This window comes from Pan troglodytes, chromosome 13, assembly GCF_028858775.2.
Source record: "Pan troglodytes isolate AG18354 chromosome 13, NHGRI_mPanTro3-v2.0_pri, whole genome shotgun sequence".
NCBI classification, from domain to species: Eukaryota; Metazoa; Chordata; class Mammalia; order Primates; family Hominidae; genus Pan; species Pan troglodytes.
Window position 1 is genome coordinate 30991803 of NC_072411.2, and position 19214 is coordinate 31011016.

At 45.8% G+C, this 19214-nt stretch overlaps 1 protein-coding gene and 2 pseudogenes across 2 annotated transcripts; all 3 read left to right on the top strand.

Moving 5' to 3' along the window:
* Positions 1–864: 864 nt before the first annotated feature.
* LOC112208376 (collagen alpha-2(XI) chain-like) lies at positions 865–10654 on the top strand. 2 transcript variants are annotated; one of them, XM_024354811.3, is made up of 6 exons: positions 865–2488; positions 4338–4391; positions 4513–4556; positions 6813–6866; positions 7575–7611; positions 10507–10654. In XM_024354811.3, the coding sequence occupies exons 1-6, from the start codon at positions 2444–2446 to the stop codon at positions 10579–10581; spliced, it is 309 nt and encodes a 102-aa protein (XP_024210579.1). In that variant the 5' UTR covers positions 865–2443; the 3' UTR covers positions 10582–10654. The 2 variants fall into 2 exon arrangements, with proteins under 2 accessions (XP_024210579.1, XP_024210578.1); XM_024354810.3 differs by lacking the exon at positions 10507–10654 and having other exon boundaries at positions 7575–7822.
* A 1657-nt stretch (positions 10655–12311) lies between these two features.
* On the top strand, positions 12312–13057 carry LOC129143394 (cytochrome c oxidase subunit 2-like; annotated as a pseudogene).
* Positions 13058–13291: 234 nt separating this feature from the next.
* LOC129143393 (ATP synthase subunit a-like) lies at positions 13292–13980 on the top strand (annotated as a pseudogene).
* Positions 13981–19214: the final 5234 nt, after the last annotated feature.

Consider the following 19214-nt stretch of genomic DNA (forward strand, 5'->3'; position numbering starts at 1 on the left):
CCCCCAGCTGGAGCTCAGCCCCGCCGAGCTTCGGCTCAGCACTGCGGGCGCCCGCGGAGCAGGGACATCGGAGATCCTGTCCTCCGCACCCCTGCCCCGCTCTCGGGTCAGGGCCGCACCCCTGCTGTGCAGGATGCCCCGCGATGTCTGGAGGCCCTGCGCTCAGAGCACCCCGGGCGCTCTGCGCCACTGCAGAGTGTGCGGCCCTGGGAGGAGAGCCGTGCCTCCCTCTGCTACCCACACTCGGGACCCAGAGCAGCTCTCTGGCCACAGGATCCCCATTTTTAATGTGCGCTGCCCCATCATCCGTGACTTTTTCTTTTTTTTTTTTTTTTTGGACACAGTTTCCCTTTGTTGTCCAGGCTGGAGTGCAATGGCGCGATCTTGGCTCACTACAATCCCCGCCTCCTGGGTTCAAGCAATTATCGTGCCTCAGCCTCCTGAGTAGCTGGGATTACAGGCGCCGGCCGCCACGCCCAGCTGATTTTTTGTATTTTAGTAGAGGCGGGGTTTCACCATCTTACAAAGGCTGGTTTCCACTACTGAGCTCAGGCAATCTGCCTCTCTGGACCTCCCAAAGCGCTGATTACAGGTGTGAGCCACAATGCCCGGCCTCGTGATTCTTACAATTGTATCACTCCTGTGTTTGTCCGGGGTTTATCACGGCAGCGGCCCCTTCTCCGTCCATCTGGGGCCCGCTGTCCCCTCAGGATGCTGTCAGCCTTGGAGCTGGCAGAGACCAGTCTGGCCCTGGATGCCCAGACCTTACCTCTCCTCTGATGCAGGGTCCTCTTCCTCCACCTGGTTCACCCCCCAGCTTCCTGGCACAGTTCTTGCTCCCTGTAGCAGCAAGAGACTGAGCTTAATGCCAGGAAATCTGGGCTGTGGGACATGAGATTGGGCTGCCAGTGAGGATGGCACTGAGCTGACCACCCAGGACAATGGTGGCACCTGGGGCTATGGCGATGGGGGCCACACGGGCTGGGCAAGGCACTCTGGAGATGGCTGCCCAGGAGGATGATGACCTGGTAGGACCAGGCCTAAGCGACCCTGTGTGAGGCAGGAGAAGCCAGCAGCTTGCCCCCAGCAGTGTGCTGTGTTTGTGAGGAAGCTGCCGGCCCAGCAGGGCACCAGGAAAGCCCTCCGGTCTCCAAAGAGGGCTTGCACAGCTTTACCAATGGTTTTTTTCCAGGGTAGCTGCCAAGTCCTGGAATGAGCAAGACTCAGCTGCCCAGAGGGGTCCCTGCGGACAGCAGGGGCTGGGATGGGACACCTGATAGCCAGTGAGAAATGCAAGCACGACTTGGGAGAAACACAAGTCTTATTTTCAGTCTTACAGATAAGGCGATCCTCATTTTGTCATGTGCATTTGTGTACCCGCTGAATAGCAAAATAACAGCAAGAAAAGATGACAATTTATATTTTCATAGACCCAGAAAAAGTAACAGGCAACACTGTGTTTCAAATTTTCGATTAGTTGATTTTACAGTGCAAACATGGAAGAATCTGCAGCATGGTAGGAGAAAATAATTTTATTAATTTTATAATTTTACTGAGATTGCTATTTAAAATAATTAGATGTGGGGATACTACAGGAAAATAGGAAAACGTTCATGCTGCAGATGAGTTTTTCAGATGAGTTTTAACAAATATTTTTGAATCTTGAATCTTTGAATAAGATGAAATTATTCTGAATATGTGTGTTTGGGTGATAACAGTTGCCAACAAAAATATGGCTCATAACACCAGTTTCATTTGATTGCCTTCGGTACATTTTTAAAAATGCTACACTACTTTATTCCACATTAGGTGAAATTTATTTTTTCTTAAAGTCAGATTTTATCATGTAAAAAAACATTCTGGATATGTAGGTAAATTTGATTTATTATCTGATTATAGGAGTTTCTGATTGTAACTGGCATTGTTTGGATACAGGAGAGTTAATTAATCATCATTAATGAATCACAGTTAATATGTCCATTACAGTTGAGTGCTACATCTTTACACTGGAAGAAGCAGTGGATGTGTAGCAGAAACTTTGGAGTGAAATAGTTCTGGGTTCTTATAATCCCTTCTCTGATATCTACCAACTCTGTGTCCTTAGGCAAGTTAATTACCATCACTTTCCTGATCCATAAAGGGAATAATACTAATATCTACAAAATACGGTTAGAGTGAAGTTTCATGAAGTGATGAATGTAAATAACCTGGCAGAGTGCCTGGGGATACAGCATGATTCATCACGATACCTACTAATATTAATACTGTCCAGTTAGAAAATTATTTAGATAAAATCATCTGGGTAATCATCGCGGTGTATTAGCAACACAAAATCAATTTATAACCTCTTTTTACTCCTGCTGGAGAAGCTGTAAAGCCTAAAGATTTGCCTTCTCAGTTTCCTTCTGGCTAGAGCTAGTCATGAGACCTTGTGGCCAATGGAATGATACCAACATACAAGACTTCTGGAAAAACCGGACAGACTCAGGTGACCTAGATTTTAGCTGTTTGCCCCTTCTCTTTTCCCTTGTCTTTCTAATATCTGGGATGTGGGTGTGATGTTTGAAACTGTTCCAGCCCTGGACTCGGGCGTTCAGAGTCAGAGGAACGTGTGTGGGCTGAAGGTGGCAGCGCTGGGGTGGCAGAATGGGTGGCGATGGGTCCAGCAGGGAGCATAGGGTCGGGGGACGTGGGTGCCAAGGCCCAGAAGCCAGGAGGAGGCAGGAGGGACAGCATTGTGCCTAGAACCTGGGAAGAGACAGAGGGGATCCCCAAGGTGGGTCCCCAGTTTAAAGTCTCAGGTGCCCTCTGCTGTGGCCACAGATGGCCAGGGAATTGGAAAACCCCACTGCATGGAGTTGGCCCAGGCAGGGCTGGACACCCGTCGGGAGCACCCCAAGTGCAGGGTGGGCGACTGGGAGCTGGCCTGGGCGTACAGCTGCTGCCTGGCTGACTAAAATTCACCAATGGTTGCCGTGGTTCAGATGTCCCTCTCATGGCCATGACTGGGGGACACAGTAGAGAATGGGCACAGGCTCACAGGTCAGTGAGGACAGTGCAGGTGTCGGGGACTTGAGGGAGGGGAGTAGCACTGGGCAGGCCCCTGGCCAAGCCTGGATGACGGGGCAGGTGGAAGGGCAGGGAGTACCATGTGCCCGGCCGTGCACTGTGGACACGGGGGCTTCCCTGCTCCCGTCCTGGTGGCCAGAGTGAGGATGTTCTATGCTCCTTCAAGGACATCAACCGCCTCCCCTTCCTGGGACCTTGGACAAGGCGCACTGTCCAGGATCCCCCCACCGGCCTCACAGGGTCTGGTGAGTATGGCAGTGGGACAGGGCCACTCTTGGCCCAGGCTGCAGTGAGCACTCAGCCAACCTGGCCACAGTCTGGTCACCGGGGACCTGGTGTCTGCTGCCCACAGGCCTAAGGACCCCAACACCCATCCCAGCCCAGGCTCCCCAAGGCTGGGCAGATGAGGGTGAGAGGCCCCTGTTCGCTGGGACCCATTCTTGACAGGCTGGGCTGGGCTGTGCAGGGGCACACCCGCTCTGGGGGGATGTGGGGTGGGGACACTTCTGGGCCTGGTTCTGTTGGCCCCAAGGACAGACATGGCATCCCTGGCAACAGCTACACCAGAGGCTCAGGAGCCAGGAGACAGAGCCTAGGCCAGCCGGGCCCCTACTGGGGATGAGTTACAGGGGCTGCAGATGCAGAGGGACTCTCTGGGGGGGTCAGCACCAGGGGACAGACAGAGGCTGCAGTCCCCCCCGCCCCAGGCTGGGACAGAGGATGAGCCAGCCCCCACCCTTCCCCACCCAGCATTCCCCAGGGGCTGCTGTCACTCTGCACACAAGAAGCTGTCCCAGGCTGTCACCATCTGACACTGCCCAGGCTCTCCCCTCAGAATCCCTGATTAGCAACTATGGCCACCCTAGTCCCTCCCACTAACCTTGGGCAGAGCACAGGGACCCTGATCTCATCTGCACTGCTGCCACCTCCACCCCCAGTATGGTGCATAACTGGGCTGGGAGGGGGATCCCAGGACAGTGCACGCTTGGGGAGCCCCAGCACCCAGGCAGTGGGAGGCCAGGGAGGAGCCGTCCCTGCTGGGCACAGCACAGTCACTGCAGACCATGGGTCGGCCTCAGCGCTGAGGACCCACCAGCACACAGGAGGTGCTCAGTAAATGCTGGAGGAGTAAGTGATGGTCCACGTGGTGTGAAACTCCTGTGCCCTGGAGCCCTACCCAGACTCCAGCACTGTGACGTTTATTTCTCCCACCCCAAGACCCCCTCAGTGACACCCTGGGACCTTTAACAAATGCCTTTTTCTTCCAGGGTCCATTTGGACCTCAGGGCCCTCTAGGATACCCAGGACCTCCAGGTGTCAAGGTAACTGACCTCCAGGCTGGGGATAAAGGACTGTGTTGAAGGGAGTGAGATGGGGCCTCAGGGGCTCGCTCCTTCCAACCCACCTCCATCCCCTGGCCACTCTGTCATCCTCTAATTTCAGGGTGCAGATGGAATTTGGGGTCTGAAGGGCCATAAGATGCAAAGGTGAGCAGAATTTCCCAGCACCTCACTCCTGCCATCGCCGCTCCTCAGCCTGCCCCTGGCTGCCCTCCAGCTCCTGATCCCACCCTTCCACCCATGTTCTCAGAATCCTCCATTAGAGCTCCCGGCCCTCTGTCATCTGTGGGGTCATCTCACCTCCACCTTTCTCAGGGGATGGCTTTCTGAGGTTCAAAGGTGACATAGATGTGAAAGGTGTCAGGCTGAGTAAAGACCCCACACTGGCCCCAACTCCATGTCCTAATGATTCTCCACTCTGGAGTCCCCAAGCACCAGTTCATTCCCCGGAGGTCCCGGGCTCCTCAATTCCAGTGCTGTGCATCCTCGGGGGCCTGGTCCCTGCAGGACGGCAAACCCACGATCTGCATCGCGCTGGCCCTGGATCACCACACTCTCTATACCCCACAGGCACCCTCTCCTGCAACAGCTCCTGGGATCCACCAGCCCCACTCGGCCTCACTGGTGCCCCTTTCTCCTCTGGGCCCAGACCTCATCCCCAGGCCTCCACACTCACCTCTCCCACTCTCTCACTCACGGTGAGGCTGGAGCCCTGGTTCCAGAGGAGAGGATGGTCCCAGGGAGCAAAAGGAACACAATGAACTGACTAGAGATCCTGGGCTTCCCAGGGCTCGCAGGCAAGATGACGACGGGAAGAGAGGTCTGTGCCTGGACCCTCTAGGGATGTGGGCACTAGGTCAGGGCGGGCATGGGGGGTGCCCGCAGCTAACATCAGCCAGTTAATTGAAGATGGCCATGCATTAATTATGCTCCTCTCTCTATAAACGGCACCTTCTGGCTGCTGATGGGTTGAGGAGCCTATAGGAAAAGTCAAGGAAAAGCCGCTGTTGTGAAGAGTTGATTGGAGATGAGGCACAGAGTGGCTGCAGGTCCCAGGCAAAGTGAACATGCCCAGACTCAGAGCAGTGGCAGCTTCGAAAAGGGAGTGTCCAACAGCAGTGAGACCTGTGGTCTCCAGGGCTGACTCCCCCCAGCCCTCGCCATGTGCAGGCACTGTGCTAAGGTGTCCTCTCCATCCTGTGAGGTGGACGTGGACAGTCCTGTTTTGCAGATGAGACTCTCCAGAGGCACAGAAAGGCTTGGTCATCACATCGGCAGTGATGCACAGGCCAGGGGCTGAGTCAGGGCAGTCTGGCTGCAGAATTGCTGCTCCCAACCCTTGCTCCACCGCATCCCGGGCAGGAGGAGCCCTGGAGCATCAGGAGGAAGGGGACAGGTTGGGGAGTTGGGGTGTTGTGCCACGTGGGCAAAGGGCAGGGGGCCTGCAGGGTGACTGGTCTTGGTGGATGGAGCAGGAGTGGGTGCTGGGACAGATGGTACTGAGGTCGGCACGTGGGCTGCAGCTGGATCACAGTGACCCTGAGGACTTGACAGGGCTGCAGGCACAGGAAAGCAGGATCCCAGCACTAGAGTTGGGGAAAATTCGCCCTCTGGAAGGAGAGACTGCAAAAGGCAGCCATGGGGCAGGAGAGAAGGGGCTAGGAGCTGGGGTGTGTGGGTGCACCGGGGGATGGGGCATGGCCCTCACATGTGAGGGTCGGGGTCTCCAGAAAGTAGCACCTGGGCCTCCTCTCACTCCTAATTGCTCCCTGTCCCTCCACAGGGCAAGCTGGGTGTTCCTGGTCTGCCTGGCTACCCCGGATGCCAGGAACTCAGGGTGACACCGGGTGTGTGCCCCTCCTCCTTTTCACTTCCCTGACTTCGATTCCAGGGAGCACAGACTAGCAGAGCAGTGGGGGGCCCTCAAGAGTGTTTAGTGGCCCCCAATCTACAGATGAGAGAGAGGCCGAGAGCAGCAGGGGTTTGTCCCAGGCCACCTCATTTGTGGCAGGATCCAGGTCTCCACGCCGCTGCCTGCATGGCCTCTGCTGGCCCCCTCTGCTCCTTCCCGAGCCTGACCTCTCATAACTTCTCAATTTCCCCGCTTCTCCTTCCTCACCAGGGACTCCTGGGATTTCCTGGCTTTCCTGGAGTCAGTGGAGAGAACGGAGCCTGGGGAAGCTGGGGGTAGGGAGAAGGTGTGGAGGGAAAGGCTGGAGGGGTGTGGGGGGGGCTCTGTGGGGAGTCATGCCCCGGGGGATGTCCATTCCATTCCCACCAGGGCCTGTCAAGGAAGTCAGGGCCTCGAGGAGAATGGGGCCTCATAAGTGCAAGGGAGAGAAACGGGGAGCTCAAGGTCCAAACGGGTTTGGGTTTTTCTGACAACAACACTCCCCTCTCTAGGGTCCACAGGGTCAGCGGGGTCCCTGAGGTGCCACTGGGAAGTCTGGAGCTAAGGTGAGTGGTCTCTGCGGGGCTCCACCTGACCCCTGCCCACAGCCCCAGCTCTCCCTCAACCACCTGACCTTGGCGACAACTGAGGAGCAGCTCCTCCTACTCTGTTTCCCCCATAGGGAACATCAGGGGTGAAGGCCTCTATGGGCCCCCCAGAGAGAGGGTGTGTGTGGCATGAGTGTCCTCTCTCTCCATGCTCCCAGGGAGCCTGGGTGAGCCAGTTCCTTCCTCACCCCAGCGAGGACCCCAGCCCCTGCCCCCATTCTCCTGACTCAGCCCACCTCTGTCCCTAGGGTCTTCGTGATTAATGTGTCTGGTCCTCTGCCTCCCTTTCCCCAGGCCATAAACTCTAGTCTTGTCTCAGGGGCCAAGAGAAGCCCCTTTCCCCAGGAGGCCTTCACTGTCTCCCTGTAGTGACCTTGGAGCACTTATCCTGGCCTCTGCCCCAGAAATGGGCCCACCTCCCTAAGCAATGAGCCCTATTTCTGCTCCTCCTTCAGGGCCCACAAAGCGCCCCAGGAGGCATTGGGAACCTGGGTCCCCCTGGAGAGATGGTCACTGGGAAGGGGGTGAATGGACAAGTATTTCAACTGAGGGATGAAAGTTGGTTTTCTGCCAATTTTGATTGGGGAGACATAAAAGAATGAGATGTGGGGAATACCAGGATTTTTTGAGGGGGCAAATAGGTTTTTGACCTCAATCTCTTTGCAGGGGGAGCCAGGACATTCAGGATCTCCAAGGATCCAGGGTGAGCCAGGTGTCAAGGAGACTGACAGCTCCAGGGCCCTACTTTCCAACCCCTTTCACCCCCCTCACTGCACCCCACTTTTCCTGTGACCTCTTTGAGCTGGAGCTCCTCTGTGGCCAGGAGTATCTGCTCTGGACCATACTCTGAATGAGCCCTTCCTCTCTTACCTCCAAGGGAAAGAGACCAGGGTCTCCCCCTATAGGCTGGACTTTCTGTGTCTGTCACATTGTCCCTGAGGGCAGTAGGGGGTGGCTGAAGGTGTCTTGGAAGCAGAGGCTGCATCCCTGATCTTCAAGACCCCCCAGATCATCTGTGCCCTTCACTTGTTCTGCAGTACCCATGTGGGGAGCATGGGGAGAATACAGTAGAGTTGGGGCAGCTGGGAGAGGCAGGACCACCAGGGCCTAAAGGACACTGGGGTCAGGTGACAGCCCCAAAGGGAACACTGCGATTTTGGGGGCATGGAGGCTGAGGCCTCTCAGCCCTTGTGAATGACAGCCCTGGGATTATGGGTGTCTGTGAGCAAGGATCTTGGAGTGTGGGGAGCCCAGGAGTTGGGGGATGCCTGGGAGGGAGGCTCTGGGAGTGGAATCTCCTGGGAGGATTCATGGGGTCTGGGATCCAAAGAGAAAGTGAGAAAGGCCCTGTGGCTAATACCCTGAAGCATCAGATGGCATGCAGTGAGTGCATGAAGTGGAGAGGGGGCACTTCGATAAAATCATCTTTCACCCTTCCTATACAATCAAAGATATCCTAGGTTTAATTTTTCTCCTCCTCCTTTTAATAATGCTAGCACTATCTTCACCTGACCTCCTGAGCGACCCAGATAATTACGCCTTAGCCAACCCCTCAAAATAGTTGTCTACTTTATTTTATGATCAGGATGAGCAACCTATTCAAACTATGACTAATTGGCACGTTACAAGCCATCGCCTAATTTCATATGAAGTTACCCTAGCCATCAGCCTATTATCAGTTCTACTGATAAGCAGCTCATTCAATTTATATATACTTAACACAAGAATCCCTCTGACTACTCTTACCATCATGACCCCTAGCCATAATATTATTTATTTCTATATTAGCAGAAACTAACCTAGCCCCTTTTGACCTAACAGAAGGAGAATCAGAGTTAGTCTCAGGTTTCAACATCGAATATGCCACAGGTCCATTTGCCCTCTTCTTTATAGCAGAATACATGAATATTATAATAATAAATTCCCTAACTACTACAATTTTCCTAGGTACAATTATACTCTATGTATTCACTGGAATTCTATACTACGTATTTCATTACCAAGACCCTCCTCTTAACCTCCCTATTTTTATGAATTCGAACAGCCTATCCCCAATTCCGCTATGATTAACTTACACATCTTCTATGAAAAAACTTTCTACCACTTACACTAGCATTCTGTGTATGATATATCTCAATACCCATCATAATCTCCAGCATCCCACCCCAAACATAAGAAATATGTCTGACAAAAGAATTACTTTGACAGAGTAAACAACAGAGGTTAAAATCCTCATATTTCTAGAACTACAGGAATTGAACCCATCCCTGAGAATCCAAAATTCTCCGTGCTACCTATCACACCACGTCCTAAAGTAAGGTCAGCTAAATAAGCTATCAGGCCCATATCCCAAAAATGTTGGTTATATCCTTCCCGTACTAATTAACCTATTAGCTCAGCTTATCATCTACTTTACTATTTCTACAGGTACCCTTATCACAATGCTAGCCTCACACTCATTTTTCCTCTGAACAGGCTTAGAAATAAATATACTAGCCCTCATCCCAATCTTAATTAAAAAATAAATCCCCGCTCCACAGAAGCAGCCACTAAATATTTCCTTATACAGGCAACCGCATCTAGAGTCCTCATAATCGGTATTCTCTCCAATAATCTGTTATCCGGACAGTGAACAACAATAAATACTGTAAATCAGTTTTCATCCCTAATAATAATAATAGCCTTAGTAATAAAATTAGGAATAGCCCCCTTTCACTTCTGAGTTCCAGAAGTAACCCAAGGAACTTCTCTAACATCTGGCATACTTCTCCTCACACGACAAAAACTAGCCCCTATTTCAATTCAATTCAATCAAATTTTCCCATCAATAAATATGAATATTCTCCTATCTATTTTAGTGGGCAGTTGAGGAGGACTCAACAAAACTCAACCATGTAAAATTTTAGCCTACTCCTCAACCACTCATATAGACTGAATAATAGCAGTACTAATGTATAACCCAAACATTACCATTTTTACCCTGATTATCTATTTCATCCCAACAATTGCTGCATTCCAAGTACTCAACCTGAATTCAAGCACCACAACCTTATCACTGTCTCACACCTGAAACAAATTAACATGATTAATATCTATAATCCTATCAATTTTATTATCCCTAGGACGTTTACCCCCATTAACAGGGTTCCGACCTAAATGAATTATTATCCAAGCACTTACAAAAAATAACAGTCTTATTATCCCAACCATCACAGCCATCATAACTTTACTCAACCTATATTTTTATATATGCTTAATTTACTCCACTTCAGTGACAATATTCCCCACATCCAATAATATAAAAAGAAAATGACAGTTCGAAAACACAAAACCCATATTATTTCTCCTCCCACTCATCATCTTCTCTACCTTCCTCCTACCAATATCTCCACTGACACTATTTATAATCTAGAAATGTAGGTTAAGTAAGACCAAGAGCCTTCAAAGCTCTTAGCCAGTACAGTATACTGAAGTTCTGCAAAAACCTAAGGACTGCAAAATTCTACTCTGTATCAATTGAATGCAAATGAATCACTTTAATTAAGCTAAGCCCTTACTAGATTGACGGGACTTAAACCCACGAAAATTTAATTAACAGCTGAACACCCTAATCAACTGGCTTCGGAGGAGACAGGTGGGAGAAGCCCTAGCAAGACTGAAGCTGCTTGTTTGAATTTGCAATTCAACATGAAAATCACCTCGGGGTTGGTAAAAAGAGGTCTTGACCTCTGTTTTTAGACTACAGTCTAATGCTTACTCAGCCATTTTACCTTTTTCTCACTTCACTTATGTTCACCAACTGTTGACTGTTCTCAGCCAACTATAAAGATATCGGGATATTCTATCTACTGTTCAGTGCATGAGCAGGGATAGTGGGTCCAGCTTTAAGCCTCCTTATTCAAGCTGAACTGGGCCAACCAGGTACTCTTTTAGGAGATGATCAAATTTATAATGTCATCATTACAGCTCATGCATTTGTCATAATTTTCTTTATAGTAATGCCAATTATAATTGGAGGCTTCGGCAACTGATTAGTTCCTCTGATAATTGCCCCCCCAATATAGCATTTCCCTGCATAAATAGTAGAAGCTTCTGACTCCTCTCACCCTCTTTCCTACTATTATTTGCATCCGCTATAGTAGAGGCAGGCGCTGGAACCGGCTGAACAGTCTACCCCCACCACCCCCCCCAACCCCTTAGCAGGAAATCTAACACATGCGGGAGCCTCTGTAGATTTAACCATCTTTTCACTCCATTTGGCAGGTGTTTCTTCTATTTTAGGGCTATTAACTTTATCACCACAATTATTAATATAAACCCCCAGCCATGTCCCAATATCACACACCCCTCTTCATCTGATCAGTCTTAATTACAGCAGTTCTTCTACTCCTTTCTCTCCCAGTCCTAGCTGCCGGCATTACTATATTGTTAACTGACCGCAATCTTAATACTACTTTTTTCGACCCAGTTAGTGGAGGTGATCCTATCTTATATCAGCATTTATTCTGATTCTTTGGTCACCCTGAAGTGTATATCCTCATCTTACTGGGCTTCGGATAATTTCCCATATCATAACATATTATTCTGGAAAAAAAAGAACCATTTGGGTATACGGGCATAGTATGAGCCATAATATCAATTAGCTTCTTAGGGTTTATCGTATGGGCCCACCATATATTTACAGTAGGAAGAGATGTAGATACACGAGCATACTTCACCTCTGCTACTATAATTACTACTATTCCTACTGGTGTCAAAGTCTTTAGCTGGCTAGCTACACTTCATGGCAGTAGTATCAAATGATCCCCCGCAATGCTCTGAGCCCTGGGATTTATTTTCCTTTTTACAACAGAAGGCCTAACCGGCACTGTACTAGCCAGTTCATCACTGGATATTGTACTACATGATACATATTATGTTGTAGCCCATTTCCATTATGTCTTATTAAAAGGAACCATATTTGCCATTATGGGAGGCTTTGTTCACTGATTCCCTCTATTTTCAGGTTATACTCAATCAAATCTATGCTAAAACTCACTTTGCTATTATATTTGTAAGTGTGAATTTAACTTTTTTCCCACAGCACTTCCTTGGCCTATCTGGTATGCCTCGATGTTACTCCAGTTATCCTGATGCATACACCGCATGAAATATTATTTCATCTGTAGGCTCATTTATTTCCCTAACAGCAGTAATACTAATAATTTTCATGGTCTGAGAAGCCTTCACTTCAAAATGAAAAGTTCTAATAGTTGAGCAACCATCTACCAACTTAGAATGACTATAAGGCTGTCCACCAACCCATCACACATTCGAAGAACCAACCTACATGAAGACCTAAGTGAAAAAGGAGGGAATCGAACCCCCCAGAGACTGGTTTCAAGCCAATCCCATAACCTCTATGACCTTCTCAATAAGATATTAGTGAAATTATTTCATAACTTTGTCAAAGTTAAGTTATAGGTTAAACCGTATATATCTTAATGGCCCATCCAGTTCAATTAGGTCTTCAAGATGCTTCATCTCCTATTATAGAAGAACTACTTACCTTCCATGACCACACCCTTGTCATTGTTTTCCTAATTAGTTCCCTGGTTCTATACATTATTTCTCTAATACTCACAACAAAACTGACCAACAATAGCACCATAGATGCCCAAGAAATAGAGACTGTCTGAATTATCTTGCCTGCTATCATCTTAATCTTAACTGCCCTCCCATCCCTACGTATGTTATATATAACAGATGAAGTCAATAAGCCTTCTCTCACCGTTAAAACAATTGGACATCAATGGTATTGAAGCTACTAGTGTACAGATTATGAAGAGTTAAGCTTCGATTCTTATATGCTTCCAACAGCAGACCTAAAACCAGAAGAATGTAGACTCCTTGAAGTCGATAATCGAACAATCCTCCCAATAGAAATTCCCATCCACATGTTAACCTCATCTGAAGATGTCCTGCACTCATGAACTATTCCCTCATTAGGTTTAAAAACAGACGCAGTCCCTGGACGCTTAAACCAATTTACCTTAACCACTACACGACCAGGCCTCTACTACAGACAATGCTCAGAAATCTGTGGATCTAATCACGGTTTTATACCTATTGTTCTAGAATTAGTTCCATTAAAAACTTTTGAAACTTGATCTATATCCACACCATAATATCACTGTAAAGTTACCCCAGTGTTAACCTTTTAAGTTAAAGATCGAGAGAAATCATACCTCTCTAGAGTGAATGCCTCAGCTAGATACTTCCACATGACCTATTATTGTATCAATAATGGTAACTTTATTTTCCATTATTCAATTAAAAATATCAAATTTCATCTACCATACACCCCCTTCACCAAAAATAAAGTACAAAAACATAACAACCCTTGAGAACTAAAATGAACAAAAATCTGTTCGCCTCATTTATCGCCCCAACAATCCTAGGGTTACCCACAGCAGCACTAATCATCTTGTTCCCCTCCACACTCCTTCCAACCTCCAACTATCTAGTCAATAACTGATTAATTTCTATTCAACAATGACTAGTTCAACTTACCCTAAAACAAATAATTATACATAACATTAAAGGACAAGCCCGATCCCTTATACTGATATCTCTAATTCTCTTTATTGCCTTAACCAATCTCCTTGGACTCCTACCAGACTCATTTACACCAACTACCCAACCTTCAATAAATCTAGCTACAGCAATCCCCTTATGAGCAGGCACAGTAATCACGGGCTTCTGCTTTAAAACTAAAAACTCCTTAGCTCACTTCCTACCACAAGGCACACGCATACCACTTATTCCTATACCAGTATTCACCGAAACCATTAGTCTATTTATTCAACCAACAGCACTAGCTGTACGTCTAACAGCCAACATTACAGCCAGTCACTTACTCATGCGCTTAATTGGAGGAGCCACACTAGTATTATCAACTACTAACCTTCCCACAGCTTCAATCACCTTTATTATTCTAATTCTTTTAACCATGCTCCAATCTGCTGTGGCCCTTATCCAAGCTTATGTCTTTACGCTTTTAATAAGCCTTTATTTATATGACAATACATAATGACCCACCAAACACACACCTATCATTTAGTCAAACCCAGCCCTTGACCATTAACAGGGGCTCTCTCAGCTCACCTAATAACATCTGGCCTAGCTATATGATTTCACTTTAACTCTATTACTCTTTTAACCCTGGGCCTACTAACCAATACACTGACTATATATCAATGGTGATGTGACATTATCCGAGAAAGTACATTTCCAGGCCATAATACAACAACTGTTCAAAAAGGTCTCCGATGTGGAATAGTCTTATTTGTTATCTCAGAAGTATTTGTCTTTGCTGGATTCTTTTGAGCATTCTACCATTCTAGTCTAGCCCCAGCTCCAGAATTAGGAGGACACTGATCTCCAACAAGCATTTCTCCCCTTGACCCCCTGGAAGTACCCCTCCTGAACACATTTCAATTACTTGAGCCCATCACAGCCTAATAGAAAATAATCAAAAACAAGTAATTCAAGCACTACTTTTCACAATTATCTTAGGCATTTGCTTCACCCTCCTACAAGTCTCAGAATACTGAGAGGCTCCCTTTGCTTTTTCTGATGGAATTTATGGCCCAACATTTTTTATAGCTACAGGCTTTTATGGACTTCACATCATTATTGGATCAACTTTCCTTACTATCTGCCTTCTCCGCCAATTAAAATACCACTTTACATCCAGCCATCATTTTGGCTTTGAAGCCACCGCCTGATATTGACACTATGTAGATGTAGTATGACTATTCTTGTATATTTCTATCTACTGATGAGGGTCTTACTCTTTTAGTATAAACAGTACCATTGACTTCCAATCAATTAGTTTCGATAGTATCTGAAAAAGAGTAATTAACCTAACACTAGCCCTAGTAATCAACACCCTACTAGCCCTGTCACTTATAGCTATTACATTCTGGCTCCCACAACTTAATATTTATACAGAAAAATCCAGCCCCTACGAATGAGGATTTGACTCGTTATCCTCCACCCGCATTCCTTTCTCCATAAAATCATTTCTAGTAGCCATCACATTCCTCCTATTTGACTTAGAAATCACCCTACTGCTACCCTTACCATGAGCCCTTCAAACAAGTAACCTGACACTAATAATTAGTACATCCCTTATGCTAGTTATCATTTTAAGCCTAGGTTTAACTTATGAATGAACTCAAAAAGGATTAGACTGAACTGAATTGGTAAGTAGTTTAAGCCAAAATAAATGATTTTGACTCGTTAGTTATGATAGAACATGTTTACCAAATGCCCCCTATTTACATAAATATTATATTCACATATACCATATCACTTCTGGGGTTATTAATCTATCAATCCCACTTAATATCAGCAGTTCTTCTACTCCTTTCTCTCACAGTCCTAGCTGCCAGCATTGCTATATATAAATACAACTTTTTTCCTACTATGCCTAGAAGGGATAATATTATCATTATTCATCATAAATACCCTTATAACTTTATTTACTTATTTATTTATTTATTTATTTTATTATTATTATACTTTAAGTTTTAGGGTACATGTGCACAATGTGCAGGTTAGTTACATATGTATACATGTGCCATGCTGGTGTGCTGCACCCATTAACTCGTCATTTAGCATTAGGTATATCTCCTAATGCTATCCCTCCCCCCTCCCCCCACCCCACAACAGACCCCAGAGTGTGATGTTCCCCTTCCTGTGTCCATGTGTTCTCATTGTTCAATTCCCACCTATGAGTGAGAACATGCGGTGTTTGGTTTTTTGTCCTTGTGATAGCTTCTGAGAATGATGATTTCCAATTTCATCCATGTCCCTACAAAGGACATGAACTCTTCATTTTTTATGGATGCATAGTATTCCATGGTGTATATGTGCCACATTTTCTTAATCCAGTCTATCATTGTTGGACATTTGGGTTGGCTCCAAGTCTTTGCTATTGTGAATAGTGCCTCAATAAACATACGTGTGCATGTGTCTTTATAGCAGCATGATTTATAGTCCTTTGGCTATATACCCAGTAATGGGATGGCTGGGTCAAATGGTATTTCTAGTTCTAGATCCCTGAGGAATCACCACACTGACTTCCACAATGGTTGAACTAGTTTACAGTCCCACCAACAGTGTAAAAGTGTTCCTATTTCTCCACATTCTCTCCAGCACCTGTTGTTTCCTGACTTTTTAATGATTGCCATTCTAACTGGTGTGAGATGGCATCTCATTGTGGTTTTGATTTGCATTTCTCTGATGGCCAGTGATGGTGAGCATTTTTTCATGTGTTTTTTGGCTGCATAGATGTCTTCTTTTGAGAAGTGTCTGTTCGTGTCCTTCACCCACTTTTTCATGGGCTTGTTTGTTTTTTTCTTGTAAATTTGTTTGAGTTCATTGTAGATTCTGGATATCAGCCCTTTGTCAGATGAGTAGGTTGCGAAAATTTTCTCCCATTTTGTAGGTTGTCTGTTCACTCTGATGGTAGTTTCTTTTGCTGTGCAGAAGCTCTTTAGTTTAATTACATCCCATTTGTCAATTTTGGCTTTTGTTGCCATTGCTTTTGGTGTTTTAGACATGAAGTCCTTGCCCATGCCTATGTCCTGAATGGTAATGCCTATGTTTTCTTGGGTTTCAGGGTTTTTATGGTTTTAGGTCTAACGTTTAAGTCTTTAATCCATCTTGAATTAATTTTTGTATAAGGTGTAAGGAAGAGGTCCAGTTTCAGCTTTCTACATATGGCTAGCCAGTTTTCCCAGCACCATTTATTAAATAGGGAATCCTTTCCCCATTGCTTGTTTTTCCCAGGTTTGTCAAAGATCAGATAGTTGTAGATATGCGGTGTTATTTCTGAGGGCTCTGTTCTGTTCCATTGATCTATATCTCTGTTTTGGTACCAGTACCATGCTGTTTTGGTTACTGTAGCCTTGTAGTATAGTTTGAAGTCAGGTAGTGTGATGCCTCCAGCTTTGTTCTTTTGGTTCAGGATTGACTTGGCAATGTGGGCTCTTTTTTGGTTCCATATGAACTTTAAAGTAGTTTTTTCCAATTCTGTGAATAAAGTCTTTGGTAGCTTGATGGGGATGGCATTGAATCTATAAATGACCTTGGGCAGTATGGCCATTTTCACGATATTGATTCTTCCTACCCATGAGCATGGAATGTTCTTCCATTTCTTTGTATCCTCTTTTATTTCACTGAGCAGTGGTTTGTAGTTCTCCTTGAAGAGGTTCTTCACATCCCTTGTAAGTTGGATTCCTAGGTATTTTATTCTCTTTGAAGCAATTGTGAATGGGAGTTCACTCATGATTTGGCTCTCTGTTTGCCTGTTATTGGTGTATAAGAATGCTTGTGATTTTTGTACATTGATTTTGTATCCTGAGACTTTGCTGAAGTTGCTTATCAGCTTAAGGAGGTTTTGGGCTGAGACAATGGGGTTTTCTAGATATACAGTCATGTCATCTGCAAACAGGGACAATTTGACTTCCTCTTTTCCTAATTGAATACCCTTTATTTCCTTCTCCTGCCTAATTGCCCTGGCCAGAACTTCCAACACTATGTTGAATAGGAGTGGTGAGAGAGGGCATCCCTCTCTCGTGCCAGTTTTCAAAGAGAATGCTACCAGTTTTTGCCCATTCAGTATGATATTGGCTGTGGGTTTGTCATAGATAGCTCTTAATATTTTGAGATACGTCCCATCAATACCTAATTTATTGAGAGTTTTTAGCATGAAGGGTTGTTGAATTTTGTCAAAGGCCTTTTCTGCATCTATTGAGATAATCATGTGGTTTTTGTCTTTGGTTCTGTTTATATGCTGGATTACATTTATTGATTTGTGTATGTTGAACCAGCCTTGCATCCCAGGGATGAATCCCACTTGATCATGGTGGATAAGCTTTTTGATGTGCTGCTGGATTCGGTTTGCCAGTATTTTACTGAGGATTTTTGCATCAATGTTCATCAAGGATATTAGTCTAAAATTCCCTTTTTTGGTTATGTCTCTGCCCAGCTTTGGTATCAGGATGATGCTGGCCTCATAAAATGAGTTAGGGAGGATTCCTTTTTCTATTGATTGGAATAGTTTCAGAAGGAATGGTACCAGCTCCTCGTTGTACCTCTGGTAGAATTCGGATGTGAATCCATCTGGTCCTAGACTTTTTTTGGTTGGTAAGCCATTGATTATTGCCACAATTTCAGAGCCTGTTATTGGTCTATTCAGAGATTCAACTTCTTCCTGGTTTAGTCTTGGGAGGGTGTATGTGTCGAGGAATTTATCCATTTCTTCTAGATTTTCTAGTTTATTTGCGTAGAGGTGTTTGTAATATTCTCTGATGGTAGTTTGTATTTCTGTGGGATCGGTGGTGATATCCCCTTTATCATTTTTTATTGCGTCTATTTGATTCTTCTCTCTTTTCTTCTTTATTAGTCTTGCTAGCGGTCTATCAATTTTGTTGATCCTTTCAAAAAACCAGATCCTGGATTCATTAATTTTTTGAAGGGTTTTTTGTGTCTCTATTTCCTTCAGTTCTGCTCTGATTTTAGTTATTTCTGGCCTTCTGCTAGCTTTTGAATGTGTTTGCTCTTGCTTTTCTAGTTCTTTTAATTGTGATGTTAGGGTGTCAATTTTGGATTTTTTCTGCTTTCTCTTGTGGGCATTTAGTGCTATAAATTTCCCTCTACACACTGCTTTGAATGTGTCCCAGAGATTCTGGTATGTTGTGTCTTTGTTCTCATTGGTTTCAAAGAACATCTTTATTTCTGCCTTCATTTTGTTATGTACCCAGTAGTCTTTCAGGAGCAGGTTGTTCAGTTTCCATATAGTTGAGCGGTTTTGAGTGAGTTTCTTAATCCTGAGTTCTAGTTTGATTGCACTGTGGTCTGAGAGACAGTTTGTTATAATTTCCGTTCTTTTACATTTGGTGAGGAGTGCTTTACTTCCAACTATGTGGTCAGTTTTGGAATAGGTGTGGTGTGGTGCTAAAAAAAATGTATATTCTTTTGATTTGGGGTGGAGAGTTCTGTAGATGTCTATTAGGTCCGCTTGGTGCAGAGCTGAGTTCAATTCCTGGGCATCCTTGTTAACTTTCTGTCTCATTGATCTGTCTAATGTTGACAGTGGGGTGTTAAAGTCTCCCATTATTATTGTGTGGGAGTGTAAGTCTCTTTGTAGGTCACTCAGGACTTGCTTTATGAATCTGGGTGCTCCTGTATTGGGTGCATATATATTTAGGATAGTTAGCTCTTCTTGTTGAATTGATCCCTTTACCATTATGG